The sequence below is a fragment of the Bidens hawaiensis genome, unplaced genomic scaffold, assembly GCF_021521415.1.
Source record: "Bidens hawaiensis isolate Kalapana, Puna unplaced genomic scaffold, B.hawaiensis_p1.1 tig00015937_1, whole genome shotgun sequence".
Classification (NCBI taxonomy): Eukaryota; Viridiplantae; Streptophyta; class Magnoliopsida; order Asterales; family Asteraceae; genus Bidens; species Bidens hawaiensis.
The window spans coordinates 191,941-207,922 of NW_027492436.1; the positions used below are offsets into that span (position 1 = coordinate 191,941).

General features: G+C 34.3%; 1 protein-coding gene across 2 annotated transcripts in view; it reads right to left on the minus strand.

The window, feature by feature from the left end:
* LOC143550201 (protein DETOXIFICATION 12-like) overlaps positions 1–6,199 on the minus strand; it is a 33,365-nt gene extending 27,166 nt beyond the window's left edge. The window contains exons 1-5 of one of the 2 annotated variants that reach the window (XM_077040895.1): positions 5,651–6,199; positions 5,493–5,579; positions 5,294–5,350; positions 4,537–4,775; positions 3,944–4,442 (exon numbers count right to left, since the gene is read on the minus strand). In XM_077040895.1, the coding sequence (XP_076897010.1) occupies positions 4,168–4,442; positions 4,537–4,775; positions 5,294–5,350; positions 5,493–5,579; positions 5,651–6,189 (1,197 nt within the window). In that variant the 5' untranslated portion in view covers positions 6,190–6,199 and the 3' untranslated portion in view covers positions 3,944–4,167. Of the gene's footprint in view, positions 1–3,943; positions 4,443–4,536; positions 4,776–5,293; positions 5,351–5,492; positions 5,580–5,650 lie in introns of those variants that run through there. The other variant, XM_077040896.1, reaches the window with a different exon arrangement.
* Positions 6,200–15,982: the final 9,783 nt, after the last annotated feature.

Here is a 15,982-nt window from a genome sequence, read left to right on the forward strand (position 1 = left end):
CCAGTTTTTGTTTAGTGGTGTTCTTGTGATGTGCCCGGATCTTCAAGTTATTTGAAGTTGAAACCCAGAATTTGTTGAATCGTTGTTATCTATATGCACGCAAATACAATATTGTATTCAACTACAATGTTGTATGCGAAGAACTAGCTATTTGAATGTTTTCAAAGTTAACTGTATTCGAACTTAACTCATCTATTCGAATAGAAAGGTTTTTTGTGAAATGTATTCGGATTTCTATATTGTATTCGGATCAAAATTGTATTCGAGTTTGGACATGTATTCGAATGATGTTTTCTTTGCGAAAATTCTCAAGTACAATGTATTCGAATCTAACAATGTATTCGAATGGATCAAGTGTATTCGAATAGACGGGTTGTACGTGTAGCAGAGCCAAGGGCTGAGCAAGTCAACCGGCGACACACTGTGATTGCTCATTTAGCCTTTGATGCCGAAAGGATCAGAGCTCAAGGAAGTGTTCATGGCTTCCTCTGCACAGGAGAAACCGGTACAGTTGGAGGAGAAGGTGGTTCAGGCTCAAAGACTGTTGATGAGCCTGAAGTAGTTGTTGGGATCGTCACCGACACCGGGCCTGTTGTTACTACCGTTGTTACGTCTGAGCAGGTCAGTACTACAAGCTCAACACTTGTTGCACCCACCACTAGTGCACAAGTAAGTGCCGCATTCACCGCAGCTATGATTATTTGTCCCGATGTACAACCAGTAGCACAAGGTGGTGGTGATGATGGTGATGATGAGGACGATGATGATGAGTCCAATGGTGATGACGAGGATGATGATGAGAAAAAGGATGATGACCACGAGTACGATAGCTTTGATGATACTCGTGGTGGTGGAAACGGTAGTGGTAATGATGATGGTAGTGGTGGTGGAAGTGGTAGTGGCAGTGGTGATGCCACTGGAAATAAGACTGCTGATGTTGAGCAGTCAAAGGAGGCTGAAAAGACGAGAGAATCAGAGGCTGCGGTAGAGGCTGAGCTCGCCTCTTTACTAAACGTTTGTTCTTTTGCAGGTACCGTTCCTTCAGTTCAGAAAGCCGTGGAGGAAAATAAAGATGATGATGATGACAACATCAACTATTCTCCCAATCCCGACACACCACCAACTGGGAAGAATGTTGAGCCAACCGTTGACAAGCATGTTGTCACTCCTTCTAGAAGATGGTCAAGACGAGGAATTAAATACTATAGAGTGAGCAGATTGGGAAACATGCGAACAAGGTCGAAGCCGTATCATGATTCGAATCTCATTATATACGCCAGATACCACAAGGATAGCAAAAGATGGGCTGTCATGCGGACAAATGGTGATCTTACATATCTCACTATGCGAGATATGCACACGCTATCAAAACTCGACATGAATTTCTTTCAAAATATGGTGACTCGAGACGACAGCAAAGATACTATGGAATCATCGTTCAAGAATTGCTTTTTGAAGAAAGAATGGAGAGATGACTACCCGACGTTCGCCGTCAATCCAGGTAGGCCATTCAAGGTGAAGAAAATCAATCCGTTCAACAACAAGCCGTCCAAAGAAAGACTCTACAGAATGCCCGATAATCATGGCGAGTAGATCTTTCATAGGATGCCTTTCGAGGATGACTTTCTTCACGACTTCATTGCATGGGAGTTCGACAACCAATACGGTGACGTCATCATACATTGCACTCGCAGTCATGAGCTCACGTTTTTTGATGAGCATGAACTGGCAGCACTTGGACTTGGCGACCTGAAGAAACTCGTAGAGTCGCCCCTCTGTACAGTCGAAGATGTCTGTCGTGACAACACGGATGCCATCGTTGGAAAACTCAACAATTTTGCGAGACTACTTGTTGAAAAACAACCATTTGATGAAGATCCAGACGAGGTATTCGACTATGAGTCCAAGTGCGAGTGGTGAGAAGGAAATAAAGAAAATACCAAAGATTAGAGGGAGATTGTAAGGCCCGGTTTTGCTTATTAAGTATTTCGTATTTGTAATTAGTTTGTTTACGTTTCTAGTTTGTTACGATTATATGTATTAGGCCCGAGGCCTTATGTAATTGAAGCCCATTGGGCCATATCAATGAAAAGGTGTATGACAATACATACACTATATAATGTGTGTGTATGGCATACACCAATGTAACCCTTTGCAAAACAATATTATCCATACTATACAAACTCTCCTTTCCTCCCACCCTCAAACTTTCGGCCTTCACCATACACACCACAAGATCCGAGATCTCGGTCCTTGCTAGTTGTTTCCGCCAACTAGTAGAGAGGTTGATCCAAGACAACTAGTTCTTAGTTTGTTGTGTTGTTCGATCCGGTCACGGGACCTACATAATTATTAAGGGAAAACATCTTTGACAAGTAAGGGAAACATGTCTGATGGTACAATCATGGAAGAAGCAATGTTAACAAATGTACAATTCATTAGCAGAGCGTACAAGTCATTAAGCAGAAATGAGAGGTACCAAAAACCTTGCACAACGTGCACAGTAATAAACAAGAAATGAAGTAAATGGTAAAAAGCAGATAGAAATCAAATATGAGAATTGTAAATATATAAATTTGTATGATGATTTATCAATTTCAAGTTCATTTTAGTACTTATATATAAGAACAAACAAGAATGTATATTTGATACCAGCTGGGAAGTGTGAATAATGAACTTTTGATTAGGCATGTCGCTGTTGGTTGCAAATCTTAAAGTGATGTGGCATGGCTTTAAATCCTGGCACACAACGTCGAGGTGGTAAGAGAAGGGGTTTCAAGACATTACTGGGCAACAACAATAAATCTTAAACACACGGTGGGCCCAAATGCTAAAGAGATAGAGCTTTAATTTAATGCCTCGGTATCGATTATACAACACGATTAAAATGTATATAACAATTGATCAATAAAGAGTTTGTATTATTGAATTTTGTATTGAAACGGATTACAAAATGATGGTGGTTGTCCCTATTTATAGGCTGCCGGAAATCTGTTTCTACCGTTATTTATAGGCCGCTGGAAATCTGTTTCTACCGTCACAATGATGCAACATAGCGGTTTATTTCTAACTAATGGCAATATTTACACAAACTATCTACTAATTACACTTTGCACCCTAACTACACTAACAGAACTTTCTAACGGAGTTTATCTATTCTATAATAAACTAAAGAAATATTTAATGAAACTTGAAAGAGATCGATGATTAACCAACATTAACGTGACATGACGCTTTAAGTTGGTCTTAAAGTTCCTCCACAACAATAAGCTTACGGGTTCAAATGGTACCTATAACCTCCTGATGATTATTATTTTTATTATTTTATTATGAAACCCAACCTTCCGGTGTAATAATATTTGTTAAATGTTGATAGCACTATTTCCCCATCCCGGTTAACACTCAGATGTTTTCACTTAAAGAATTGCCTAAAATTGTAGGAAAGTCGTCTTCGACTTAAGCAACTAGTGGATTGAAAAAGGTGGATTCGGTTCGGGTTATAATTTTGCTATGGTTGTTCAAGGAGCAAACCATTCTTTATGTTGTTAGCCCACCCATAATGCTCCCTTCTAAAGCTGTTTGAAGGTCCACCAGAGGGTTAATTTTGAAGCAATGTGCTAAGTAGCAACTAGCAAGTGCTGCTTTCTTCTCGGATTTATAATCTTTAATTGTAATACTTTTTTTTGGTGTTTTATTTCGTTCTTCACTAACGGCTTTAGCATTAAAAGTGCGTGTTACATACATTTAAAGGCGTATCCTACTGATTTTTATGAGTGGGATTCTACTGGGCATGATTGAAAAATCTATTACTTATGTAGTTGGGCTTGATTTTCTCTTATTTAACTCACTTACCTCCCTTTGAGATACGTCAAGGGGGGGGGGGGGGGGGTTGCTTTCCGGCATTTGTTTTATTAGAAAGTACATGTTTAACTAATAAGTAATAAGATCATTTCATCCGAAAACACACTAGTAAAAAAAATTCTGAGTTTTAAGTCAACTCAAACTAATCTATATATCTGCTGTTGAACATTCTCCCTCTAACAGCCTCTCCCTCGCCTTCAATGCATGTTTCCATTAACCATAGCTACTAGTTAGTTGAGCATATATACATGTGTGACCAACTGAATGTTAAATACACTTTTTAAACCTTAAAACTCTATCCTTAAATCATAATAATTTGTTATTCATAAATATAGAAAAAAGGAAATGAATGCCGATGAAGATAACGCATTTTACCTGTTTCTCATAACTCGTACAAATTGTTACAACCGAAAGTAGAATAACTTGAATAAACGCGCCAACTAATATTCCAATCCACAAGCCCTCTCCCCTGAGTGAGGTGCGGAATCCTAATAATGCAGCAACCGGGATTCCAACAAGATAAAAGGCAGCAAGATTTGCGTACGCCCCTAAATGTTGCCACCCCACACCCCTTGCAACACCTATGTCATCAATAGTTAAATAACTAAACGATTGTCGTTCATATAAAATATACATTAGAACACACAAAAAAAACATGCATGTAAGTAACATTACCTGAAAGGGTTCCCTGTATACTATCAATTATAATATTTAAACACAACAAAGGGGCAATTTTTGTGACATAAACAACAACTTCCTTATCACTTGTGAAAATGTATCCAAAAACTCGCCTACTAGCAAAAACAGTTGTGCTAACTATAGTTGTCTCGACAATCATTAGTATCATAATGGCTTTGACAGCTACACGGGCCCCTTTTGGATTCCCGGCTCCTAGTTCATTCGAGACTCTAGTGCTGGACAAGAAATGCAGCCACAACAAAAAAATATCAACGTATTAGTCTTACACATACAATTGCGTACATATAGATACAAAAGGAATATGGTGTAAACGAACTAATTAAGCTACTCATGACTTACTTGAGATCTATTAGCTCGAATGTAGCCAAGGTTAATCAAGCTCGAGCCTTGCTCGTGAGCCACTAGAGTATGTTATTTATGAGTATTATTTTTTATTTGAAATATATTTATAAAAATTTATAAAAATAATATATATTTGCTATATACAGATTATAATTTAATTATATAAAAACTAATTTAGAATGTATGTAAATTAAATAATAAATAGGCCGAGCTCAAGCTTGAAAAATTACTCACGAACCGAGCTCGAGCTTTATAAATAAAGCTCAAAACGAGATGAGTTCGAACTCTCCTAAGTTAATTGAGCCAAACTCGATTCTAGTCGAGCTCGGACTTGGCTTGGCTCACTTACTCCCCTAAGAAACCCCCATTATAAAGATAATTATAAACGAACCTAACACCAGCAGCAAATCCATAAGGTATGGCATAGAGTGTAGCAATTGTGTTAAGACTGTTCAAGAAATAAATAAATAAATAAATAAATAATCATTATTATTTTCTGTTTCAAATCATGAATTCAACATATGACAAACAAAATAGTCATTTGTTATGTTTCATGAGACAAATGTGGTTTTGATAGATAGATACCATACCATATAGCAAGAACCGAAGTTTCAAGCTCGGGATTTGGTAGAAGCCCAGACAACAATACCATAAGCTCGTAAGACCACCATTCAAGGCTGCAAATTACAAACAGAAAAGCGATCCAGTTAACCGAATAACTTTCAATATAATAATAGACCAGATTTACCAAATCATGACAGCTGACGGGATAGCAAAGCTGAAAAACTCTTTCTTCCCATGAAACACTTCAAGTGAGATTGGAGAACGCGTTCTTTCACACGAAGGCGAGTTTCTCTTGTAAAATAAGAGGAAAACAACGTTTGACCACATGGCAGCCCTCATCGACACTGCAGCCCCAATATTCCCCAATGCGGTTTTATACACAAGTGTCCAACAAAGAGGAATGTGTAGGCACAAAGCAAATGTTGAGCTGGCAAGCATGGGTAATAACATGCTTTGCATTTGGAAATATCTAACAAGCGGTTGAAGAACCGCATAAGCAAAAAGTGAAGGAATTAGCCAGGTTATGAATTTCCCGGCTTCATGTGAAATGGAAGCGTTTTGACCAACAAGAATGAGTAACGATCCGGTATATCTCCAAAAGATTGCCAGAGGAATGCAAACGATTAAAAGTGAGAAAATAGCAGTGTAAATTAGAGTTCCAAATTTATTGTATTGTTGAGCTCCATAAGCTTGTCCACATAAAGTTTCCAAAGCACTAGCCATTCCCAAATGTTATATTTAAAAAATAAAAAGAATCATATGTTAATCTTCCAATTTGATGTTGACTTATTATTATGTTGATGAGCTTTAATTAGCAGTGTTCAACGAATACTTGAATTATTCGAACCATTCAATTTTGTAAATTTGAAGCCGGATTCGAATTTGATTACTGAGCTCAAATCAAATTTCGAGTTTTTCAAGTCCAATTCAAACACTAAACATTGAACACCGTAGTTGACAAATAGCTCTTGAAATCAAAAGCAAAATACAAATTAACCATAGTAACATACTACATCAAATACAGACATAGTGACATACTCTTATCAATTCTAACTTGACTAGTTCATGTGTTAATTACTTTCACACTTTTAATCAAGTTTGTCAAACCAATCAAAATTCAAAAGTAAGATTGTATGACATAAGTCCATAACTTTGCAAGTAATCAGTTATATAATAATATATAAAATTATAGAGATTAGAGAACTGACTATGAGGCTGAAGCCGGTGACGCCAGCAAGCGAGATAGCAATGGAGGTGCTAGAGAGAGCGAGTTCGCCAAGATGACCAACCATCATAACCGAGGTAACTTGCAACAAGTATTGTGATAATGTCACCGCGACCATAGGTCCCGCTATAACTCCTAGTTTCTTCATCTCTTCCAGTAACACGCGCCATGTTGGTCGCTTTGTTTCAGAAGCAATACTTCTTCCATTGAATCTCTTAACTGTTGAGAGACGAAAATAGAGGATATTATTTATAGAATTCTTGTTTCACAAAACTAATTGTGAACATTTCACAATAAATGTATAGTATATTAATGGCTGGCCCCTTGTGTAACTTATGATAAAGAAAGATCGTATTTAAAACGACGTGAATTAATAGGTGAAACTGACACAATACGACTGCAACTGAACATGAATTCAGTGGTAGTGATATAAAAACTAAACCCAAAAAATATATTCAGACACATAAACATTAAAAAAAAATAAAGTAGTAGTGCAACACCAGTATTACTTATGATAAAAAAAATAACATATTTAAAATGATATTTATTTGGTCAATAAAGCCCGACCATTGGTGAAACACACATACCACGGCGGCGAGTTGTCGCAAATTTGGTAGGTATCGGTAACATTCGTTATAGTACCGGAACTAAACCCAAAATATAAAGTTGTTGAATTAACATGTATAAAAGAAAAGGTAAAGGAAAATAAACTAGCCGTGGTAGAATCCGGGCATTAGGCGGCTAGTCGATACAAAGTCGATCAGTATCAATTACATGTTTATTATGCATCTTAAATATATATAAATGACACCTTTAAAAACTCCTTGGTTGCTCCCTACATCCTCTCAAGCCACTGAATTGCTTTATTTGTAAACGAAGGTTTCTCATGTATTTAACCTGAATTCACGGGTATGTGTCTCACCGAACCTAGATAACCCTTAAACGAGTTATAACATCTCATTAAATGAAAAATTAATCTCACACAAATATTTGATATGAAAATTCTATTAAGTATGAATATACTAAACTAATATACATTTTTTTTAAAAAAAATATATATTATTTATATAACTAAGAAACAATTTTGTAGTAAAAAGACTAAGCGGGTCGTGGGCCACCAAACCCATATAGGCTATAGCTTTTAAACCGAGTTATAACATTTTTTTTTATTTTTGAAACTTTTTTTATCTCAAACACTAAGTATATTATTATTCGTTTTCTTACAATAAATAAAATTAAAAATTTTAAAAAATATGTAAATATTATAAACGAATGATGTAAAACAAGGGTTGTAAAAACTAGTGTTATTATACTTGAAAATTATAGATATAAAATGTGTAAACCTTCAATAGAATTTTAATTAGGGATATAAAATTAAAAGTAAGCAATTTATTTCGTTTAAATAATAGTATTTGAATATTAAATAGCAGTATTTGAATATTAAAAGTTGACAACGGCCATAACATTTTTATGGAGGTTGTCATAAGTTCTTTTTAACCAAACTTCATATTTCTCTTTAAATAGCTCCTAAATTTTATATAAAAAATATGATGAATTCATGTGACGAACAAAGTAGAAATATTATGTTTAATCAAACATAAGGAGATTAAATAGTAAGAATATATATAGTATAGTTATTCTATAAAAATGGACAAAAATAAAAAAGATGAAAATGATTTGTGGTAAAAAAACTATAAAAAATAATTAAAAAAATCATAATGAAATTAGAAATAAAGGAAGAGCAATTTAGAGGAAATTTAATGTTTTTTTAAAGTAGTAGCCATGAATGAAAGGAACTTTAGAAGGGAATAATAGAATGATAAATATGGATAATATTGAAAGATTATTGAAAAATAATAGTTGTAATAAGAATATTCAATATAATAAATGCTTCTTACATATGTACTTAGGGCACATATTATAAAATCTCACAGTTATAATATATTTTTATCTATTTTAATTTGAGTTGTATTAACATAAGACATGTTAGACCTGAGATTCAGTCCAAAAGTTATTGGCCAATGCGAATCATGTTTTTCTATTATATATTTATATTGACACGCATACAACGTATCTTATATTTTATTAAAACTCTTATTTTATTCTAAAACATTGTTCACACATATTCTTTATATATTTTAGTTGGTAAGAAATCCGATTAAAAAACACATTGGGTTCTTCGTATCCTTCTTTTTTATTTAACATCAATTTTGTATCACTACCATACTAATAACTCACCTAATCATTTTCTTTGAGTAGTATTAAAGGAAAACAAGTATTCTTCAATTGAAAAGTTTTGGTTGCGCCATTATTTCGTTACACCATTGATTTTATTTTTATACATGTTTGAGTTTTCATTGTATATGAAGCCTGCATTAAATATGAATTCGATTAAAAACATATTTACTATATTATTTAACACTAGCATTTCGCACCCCTAACCAAACCGAACTTACCAGGAAATTTGTATATCCGTTGGTAAGAAAATAGAGCATCTAAAAAACATGACTACATAGGAATAATTTTGGATCCGTCACTAAGCACGACTTAATTCAACTTTTTAGCAATTCAATTTTGAGTAGCTCGCAAGTTACTTGACTCGTCTACACTTCTAGGTATAGGCCCCATCTCAACACATTGTCGTATTACCATACTTTTAACATTATTAATCATACTTTTGGAAAAAAGAAATTTAAGTCGTATAAGGGCATTTACATCATCCCACATCTCCATTGTCGTCGTTAAATTTTAGGGTAAATGATCGAAAACAATAATAAAATATTTGTACATCTCATCTCCATCCCTCATATTTTTATGGGAAATCAAACCAGTTCTTTAAATTTGGTTCTTACTATTTATTCCAGTATCCTTTTTAATACTTCTTTTTAGATAGATGTGAATGAATAATAATAATAATAATAATAATAATAATAATAATAATAATAATAATAATAATAATAATAATAAGTTATATTAAAAGAAAATAAAATAAAAAACCAACATACTTTAAAAAAAACCTTAACAATTTGTTTCACATAAAAGTTTCGTTCACATACTAACTTTGAACACAATTGTGAATACAAAAACTAACTTAAAACAACTAACCACTAATTGCATAAAACTCAAAGAGATCATCTTAAAATTACAAATAATGGGTTGCATATAATTTTTACAATATTGAGTTTCCTTGTTGAATTTATAAGTTTGGTTTGGATACTTTGAATCATAGTTGTTAACAATATGAGGCGTGTAAATAAACCAAACGAACACAAACGATAGTATGTTTGTGTTCGTTCATTTAGCTTTAACCTAACATAAACACATAATTGAACAAATGTTCTCGATCATTTCGTTCATTTAGAGAATGAGCATGTCTGTGTCTGTACATTTAAAACTAAACAAACACTTCATGAACGTTTTTAAACAAACAAAAACAAGCACAAATGACATAATTAACCAAAGATAAATGAACATAAGTTAGTATCAATGAACATAAACAAAGAAGTTTAGTACATCATAGTTGATCCATACATATGCATTTATGTTTATATTTATATAAATATGACTCTTATGCATTTATTAAAATTCAAATAAACATAAATAAATATTCACGAACATAAATGAATGAATAAAACATGTGTTCATGTTTGTTTATTCAAGTAAATGATAACTAAATTCATTTAGGTTGTTAAATTTATTTATTTATTTTACGATTGTGTTCAAAATTAGCATGTACATGAGGACTTTTGTATAAAAGGATTGTTGACGGATTTTTATAAGAAAAAACAAAAGGTGTATTGGTTTTTTTAGGCATTTGTCCATAATTTAGTTGAATAGATATAAATTAAAAGACAAATTTAAAAAAATATGATTTTTATTTAGGATTGAAAATGGGTATGTGATGTGAATGCTCTAATATAATACATTTTATATGATTCGTCACTCTCATAACAAATTAACAATACTTTATATCCGGTCCCAAAAGGATTACAGGTTCAGCCCGTGATGCACGAGAAATCACCCTCAATCTTGTGCTTTTAAAATTATATTTTTTATCTTTTGTTATGAAACCCACCCTCGTGATGTAATAATATTTTTGCCCCTAGATTTTTAATCGGACTTAATTTGAAGTCAAATTTTTATTTTATTTTAACTAACTATTTTTTAAACACCTAAATTTCACATTTTACCTTACACTTAAAAGTTGAAAGGATTTAAACTTACAATTTTGTATTTGTGAGGAAAACACCATAATCTATATATCTATATACTATATTTTCAAGGACCTCTTGATTTTTAAAAGATCCAACCTATAATGCAACTTGTACAATTTTCAATACATAATTTTTAAATTTTATAGGGGGCATTTTTGACTTTACACAAATCAATAACTTTAACTTCAAATTGTCTTTTTATATTTATAATATATACCTCTTAAAACTTACAATATATACCCTTAAACTTTAATTAAATTTTGTAATATCTAGAAATGTTTACACATTTTAGCCCTCATCTTTATCAAAAAATTAGTCAAACTTACTTTTTTTCTGCTTTCATCCATATTTTTAAATATATAATGTTCTTAAAATAACTGAACCAAACATTATGACGTGCTTATTTTTGTCGACGTTCGATATAAAAAAATTTCAAAACCGATTTGTAGATTATAATGCACAAGTCAATTTAGCATTAAAGTACAACTTATATATGCAACCAAAACCTATAAAATGTTTATAAACACCCCTCGTTCTATTTTACATTATTAACTATGAAATTACAAAACCAGCCCTCCCAATTATACATTTCAAATTACAAAACCACAAGAATAAAACCAACTCAATATATATTATACCTCACATAAACATCTATTCAATTGTGGTATGACAAAAGTATCCACATATCAATAAATAGAAAAAAAAATTATTAATATCAATTTAACATTTCTTTTGAAAATATCAATGCTGGACTGTAAATACCATATGCAATAGCATCAGCCCTGAGTTCGTTACCAATGACAACATCATTTTCGTAGCCTACCTTTGCACAATTACGCATAATTAAAGTAAGCGGCACAAATTTAAAAAAAAACAATAAATCAACATTCAATGTAATTGTTTTATAATGGCATGTCTATTTTTTAACAAAGAACAACGAAATAGTTTCTATATTCATTAAAATAATCAAATTTTTATTAAAGGCAATAAATTGTTTTATATTGACATTATAAAAGAACAAAGAAATACCCTCAACATTCATGTGATTATACGTTTTGGTTCACATGCTTAGTATGCTAACTTTTAAAAATACTATTTATAAGTTGCACCAATTAAAAAAACAATAAATCAACATTCAATTTAATTGTTTTATAATGGCATGCTTATTTTTTAACAAAGAACAACGAAATACTTTCAACGTTCATTAAAGACAAAATGACAAAACTCGTCATTTATGTTTCTAGGTTTTTTCAGTGGTTTCCTTTAGCAAACTTAATGACCGAAAACATCCTTTAGGTTCAAAAAAACCTTGCATGGTTCGTCCTTTTCACTAACAAGGGTTAGTTTTTCTCGTTAAATCCAGTCATGTGCACCTCATGTGAGGGCAATTTAGTCTTTTTACCCCTCAGGGGTTATTTGTGTAATTGACTTAAAATTCTGGTCTTTAAATAAATAAAAGTTTTTCTCTTTTTAACCATCATATTCTTCCCCAAATACTCATAACCACCATCAACACCAACCACAACCCATCATCATCATCAACATCATCGTCTCGCATCGCCGCCTTATTGTTTTTGGAAAGTGAAAGCAAGACCAAGACGTGACAAGTTACCAAAAGACAAGGGACCAAAAATGAAAATTTTATCCAGGACCCATCGCGATACGCGATGCGTCCAAGAATAAGGCCATCACGATACGCGATGGTACGTTATGAATAGTATTTAAGCATGATTTGTAAAATCAAACAAGGTTTATAAATCAAACACTCGGATATTTATTATCCGATAAACCTTTCAAAAAATCAATATTTTATTATAAACAAAGGTTTCAAAATATATTAATAATTTATTATAAAATAAAGACTTCCGCTAAATAACTGCAAACTCTGATATATTTATATAACATGTACCAACTATTGGTCAAAGTCCTAGGCCCCATGTCGGGGTATGACATTTACTCCTTGAGGGAATATTTGTGTAGATAACTTAACCTTTGAGATAAAAATAAAAACATTTAAAGTTAAACTTTGTCCACTCTCTCTATCTAACCTACAACTTCATACCCTATCCCTCACCACTGCAACCACCATCACCAACTCCGACCACCATCCCACCCACAACCACCAACTCCCGGTCACCCGCCGCCACCACCCGCCAAGCCAATCACCTTCAATTCGTCATCAATCTACCTAATTTGGAACTCGGTCAAGCCAATCACCTTCAATTCGTCATCAATCGGGTTAGTGCTTGTGTGTTTTAGGGTCGTAATCATCTAACGAGCAAAAACCCTCTTGTCAATTTAAATTGACATAGGCAAATCCTTAAGCAATTGGAGAAATCAAAGTTAGGCCTTTTGTTGGATATGGGGGTTTTAGTGGGGTTCCGACGTGAGATGGCGTAGGTCCCAAAATGACCACTTGAACGGTTTTACTCTTGACAAAGTGTCGAGACGGGTGCGGTAAATCAAACGACCGAACATAAATAACATAAAGATAAAATATATGAACGATCTCGTTGTCGGATTGGATATATTAATGAAGAACCGACCCACCCAATGTGAGCTCCCCTTGGGTGGATGATTTACACCATACAAAACACACACTATAAAAAAACAAGTTTCCTATTTATAGCTAAACATATTCTAGAAGATCCCCTCCCGTTGAAGTTAAACGCATGTTGAAGCTCTCGTCTCGGATCCGGAGACCACACCCACTTTAATTATTTTCTTGACCAAGTACATTTAACGAGTTTCGCCATATTGATATCGCAAGTCATAACATTTTGGCCTTACAGTTGGTTTACAGATCCGACAATGGTGGCCTGAGATGGTTTAGAGAGAGATGATGGTGGTGGCCGGAGTTGATGGTGTTGAATGGTGGTGGTGTGAATGGCCAAAGTTAACGGAAAATTTAGAGAGAGAGGATGGTGGTGGCCAGAGTTAGTGGTGGTGGCCGGAGTTGATGGTGTTGAATGGTGGTGGCCAAAGTTACAGAGAGAGGATGGTGGTGGCCAGAGTTAATGGTGTTGAATGGTGGTGATGGGTTGGATGGTGATGAAGAAGTTGATTATATCTAATTACATAAATAGTCCTTAAAGGGGTAAAATGACCACACTGCCCTCATGTGCAAAGCACATGACCAAAGTTAACGGAAAATTTTAACTAGGTTAGTGCTAAAGGACGTAAATTGAAAGAGATTTGATACATAAATCATGTATTATGCTATTTGCTTCGATAAAGGGCGTCTAATGAAAATCAGACCAAACATAAATGACGACTTTTGCAATTTTGTCTTATAAATAATATATATTTTTTTAAATTAGATACTAATTTTTAGTATATCCTTATTTTATAGGATTTCCATATCAAATATTTGGTGAGATTATTTTTTAATTTAATAAGATGTTATAACCCGTTTAAGGGGATCTGGGTTTGGTGAGACTCATACATGTGAATTCAGGTCAATGCATGAGAAAACTCTATTTACAAATAAAACAATCTAGTAGTTTGAGAGAATGTAGGAATGTTTCGTTTATATATATTTGTAACATCCTACTTTCAGTTATATTAATAAAATAAAGTTCGTTTATTTTATAGCGGGTCGTTATCGGTTTAGTTGAATAGAATACGAGATGGACTTGTGTTGGGTAAATGGATATGGGTTATGGACTTGGGTTATGGAGGAATGAAGGAAAGACCATGGGCCTAAGCCCATGATCAAAATATATATATACCCTTAATCCTCCATTTAGTTCATTTACACATATCCCTTACACCTCTCAAACACACACACTTAAGCTCTCTCTCTCTAGCCTCTCTAGCCGAAATATAGAAGAAGAATCGGATCCCGACCCAAGGTATGATAGTATTTTGTTGTATGAGCTTAAATCCGTTAGTTATGGTCACTAAACGACGAGCCGACACCGTTAAACCTTTTAAGTCACGAGATCCGGGTGGATTCGGGTATAAACCGAACCTATGATGAGCTTAGGATTCACCCTAGCTCAGATCTGGATTGAACGGGACGAAAAACGGTGAAAAACGAGCTAAAACCCGTTTTTCCGGCGAAATCGCGTTTTTCCGGCGGCGCCGGAATAGTGGTACGAGGATAAGGAATGTCAGGGAATGTTCTGACATCCCTTGACCTAACCCTAGTTCGCTAGGGAGTAATTGACGAATTAGAAGAGATTCGCTAGCTGATTCGTCTAAGGGAATATAACGAACTAGCTTTGATTCGTGTACTAATTCGTTAAGGAAAGATTAGCGAACTAGCATGTCATTCGTTATGGAAATAAGGGCGAACTAGGCCATTCGCTAAGGCCATTCGCTAAGAGAGGGACGAATGAACCCCCTTCGTTATAGGGTTCATTCATTGACCATATCAGTTCATTAAGGTCCAATTCGCTATAAGGACCAGTTCGTTAAGATGCCTGATTCGTTACAAAGGCAGATTCGCTATAATGGCTAATTCGTTATGAATTCCCATTCGTTAAGAACTGAGTGACGAATTAGAACTTTGAAAGAATGACAGAACAGTCCCTGGACTTTGAAAAGAATGATTTAATTACAAATAAACCCTTGAACTTTTAAGTAGCATATCATTCAATGATTCAAAATGCTAATGGAAAATGTGATAAGACAGTTAATGAAAATAAAATTTTTCCAAGCTGACCTGCCAGCTTAACCCCAGACAGGGGCTCTGCCCCTTGGACCCCGCTAGGGGCTGCCGCCCCTAGAACCCCACTGCCAGGGGCGCTGCCCCCGGACCCCCGTTCGTTGAGGGTAATGATTAAACTAGAAAGGCGATATGTGTAGTGATAGTTTACTGAAACGTATAATTATTATACAGTTAGTCGTGCACAGCTCAAGAAGGGAATAACCGTAAACGGTGAACGCAACCGCATTGAGGTGAGTTTCTAGCCCCACTTCCTTGTTATGTTTTCGGGGTTGTGTGCATACTCGATGTGATAGTTAATACACTTATCTTAAGTGGTAAGTGTATGCCTTGTATGATTTATGTATGATGATTGTTTGACGGTGCGTGAACGATCTTCGGATATTGCATGTACCGTCAGGTGGT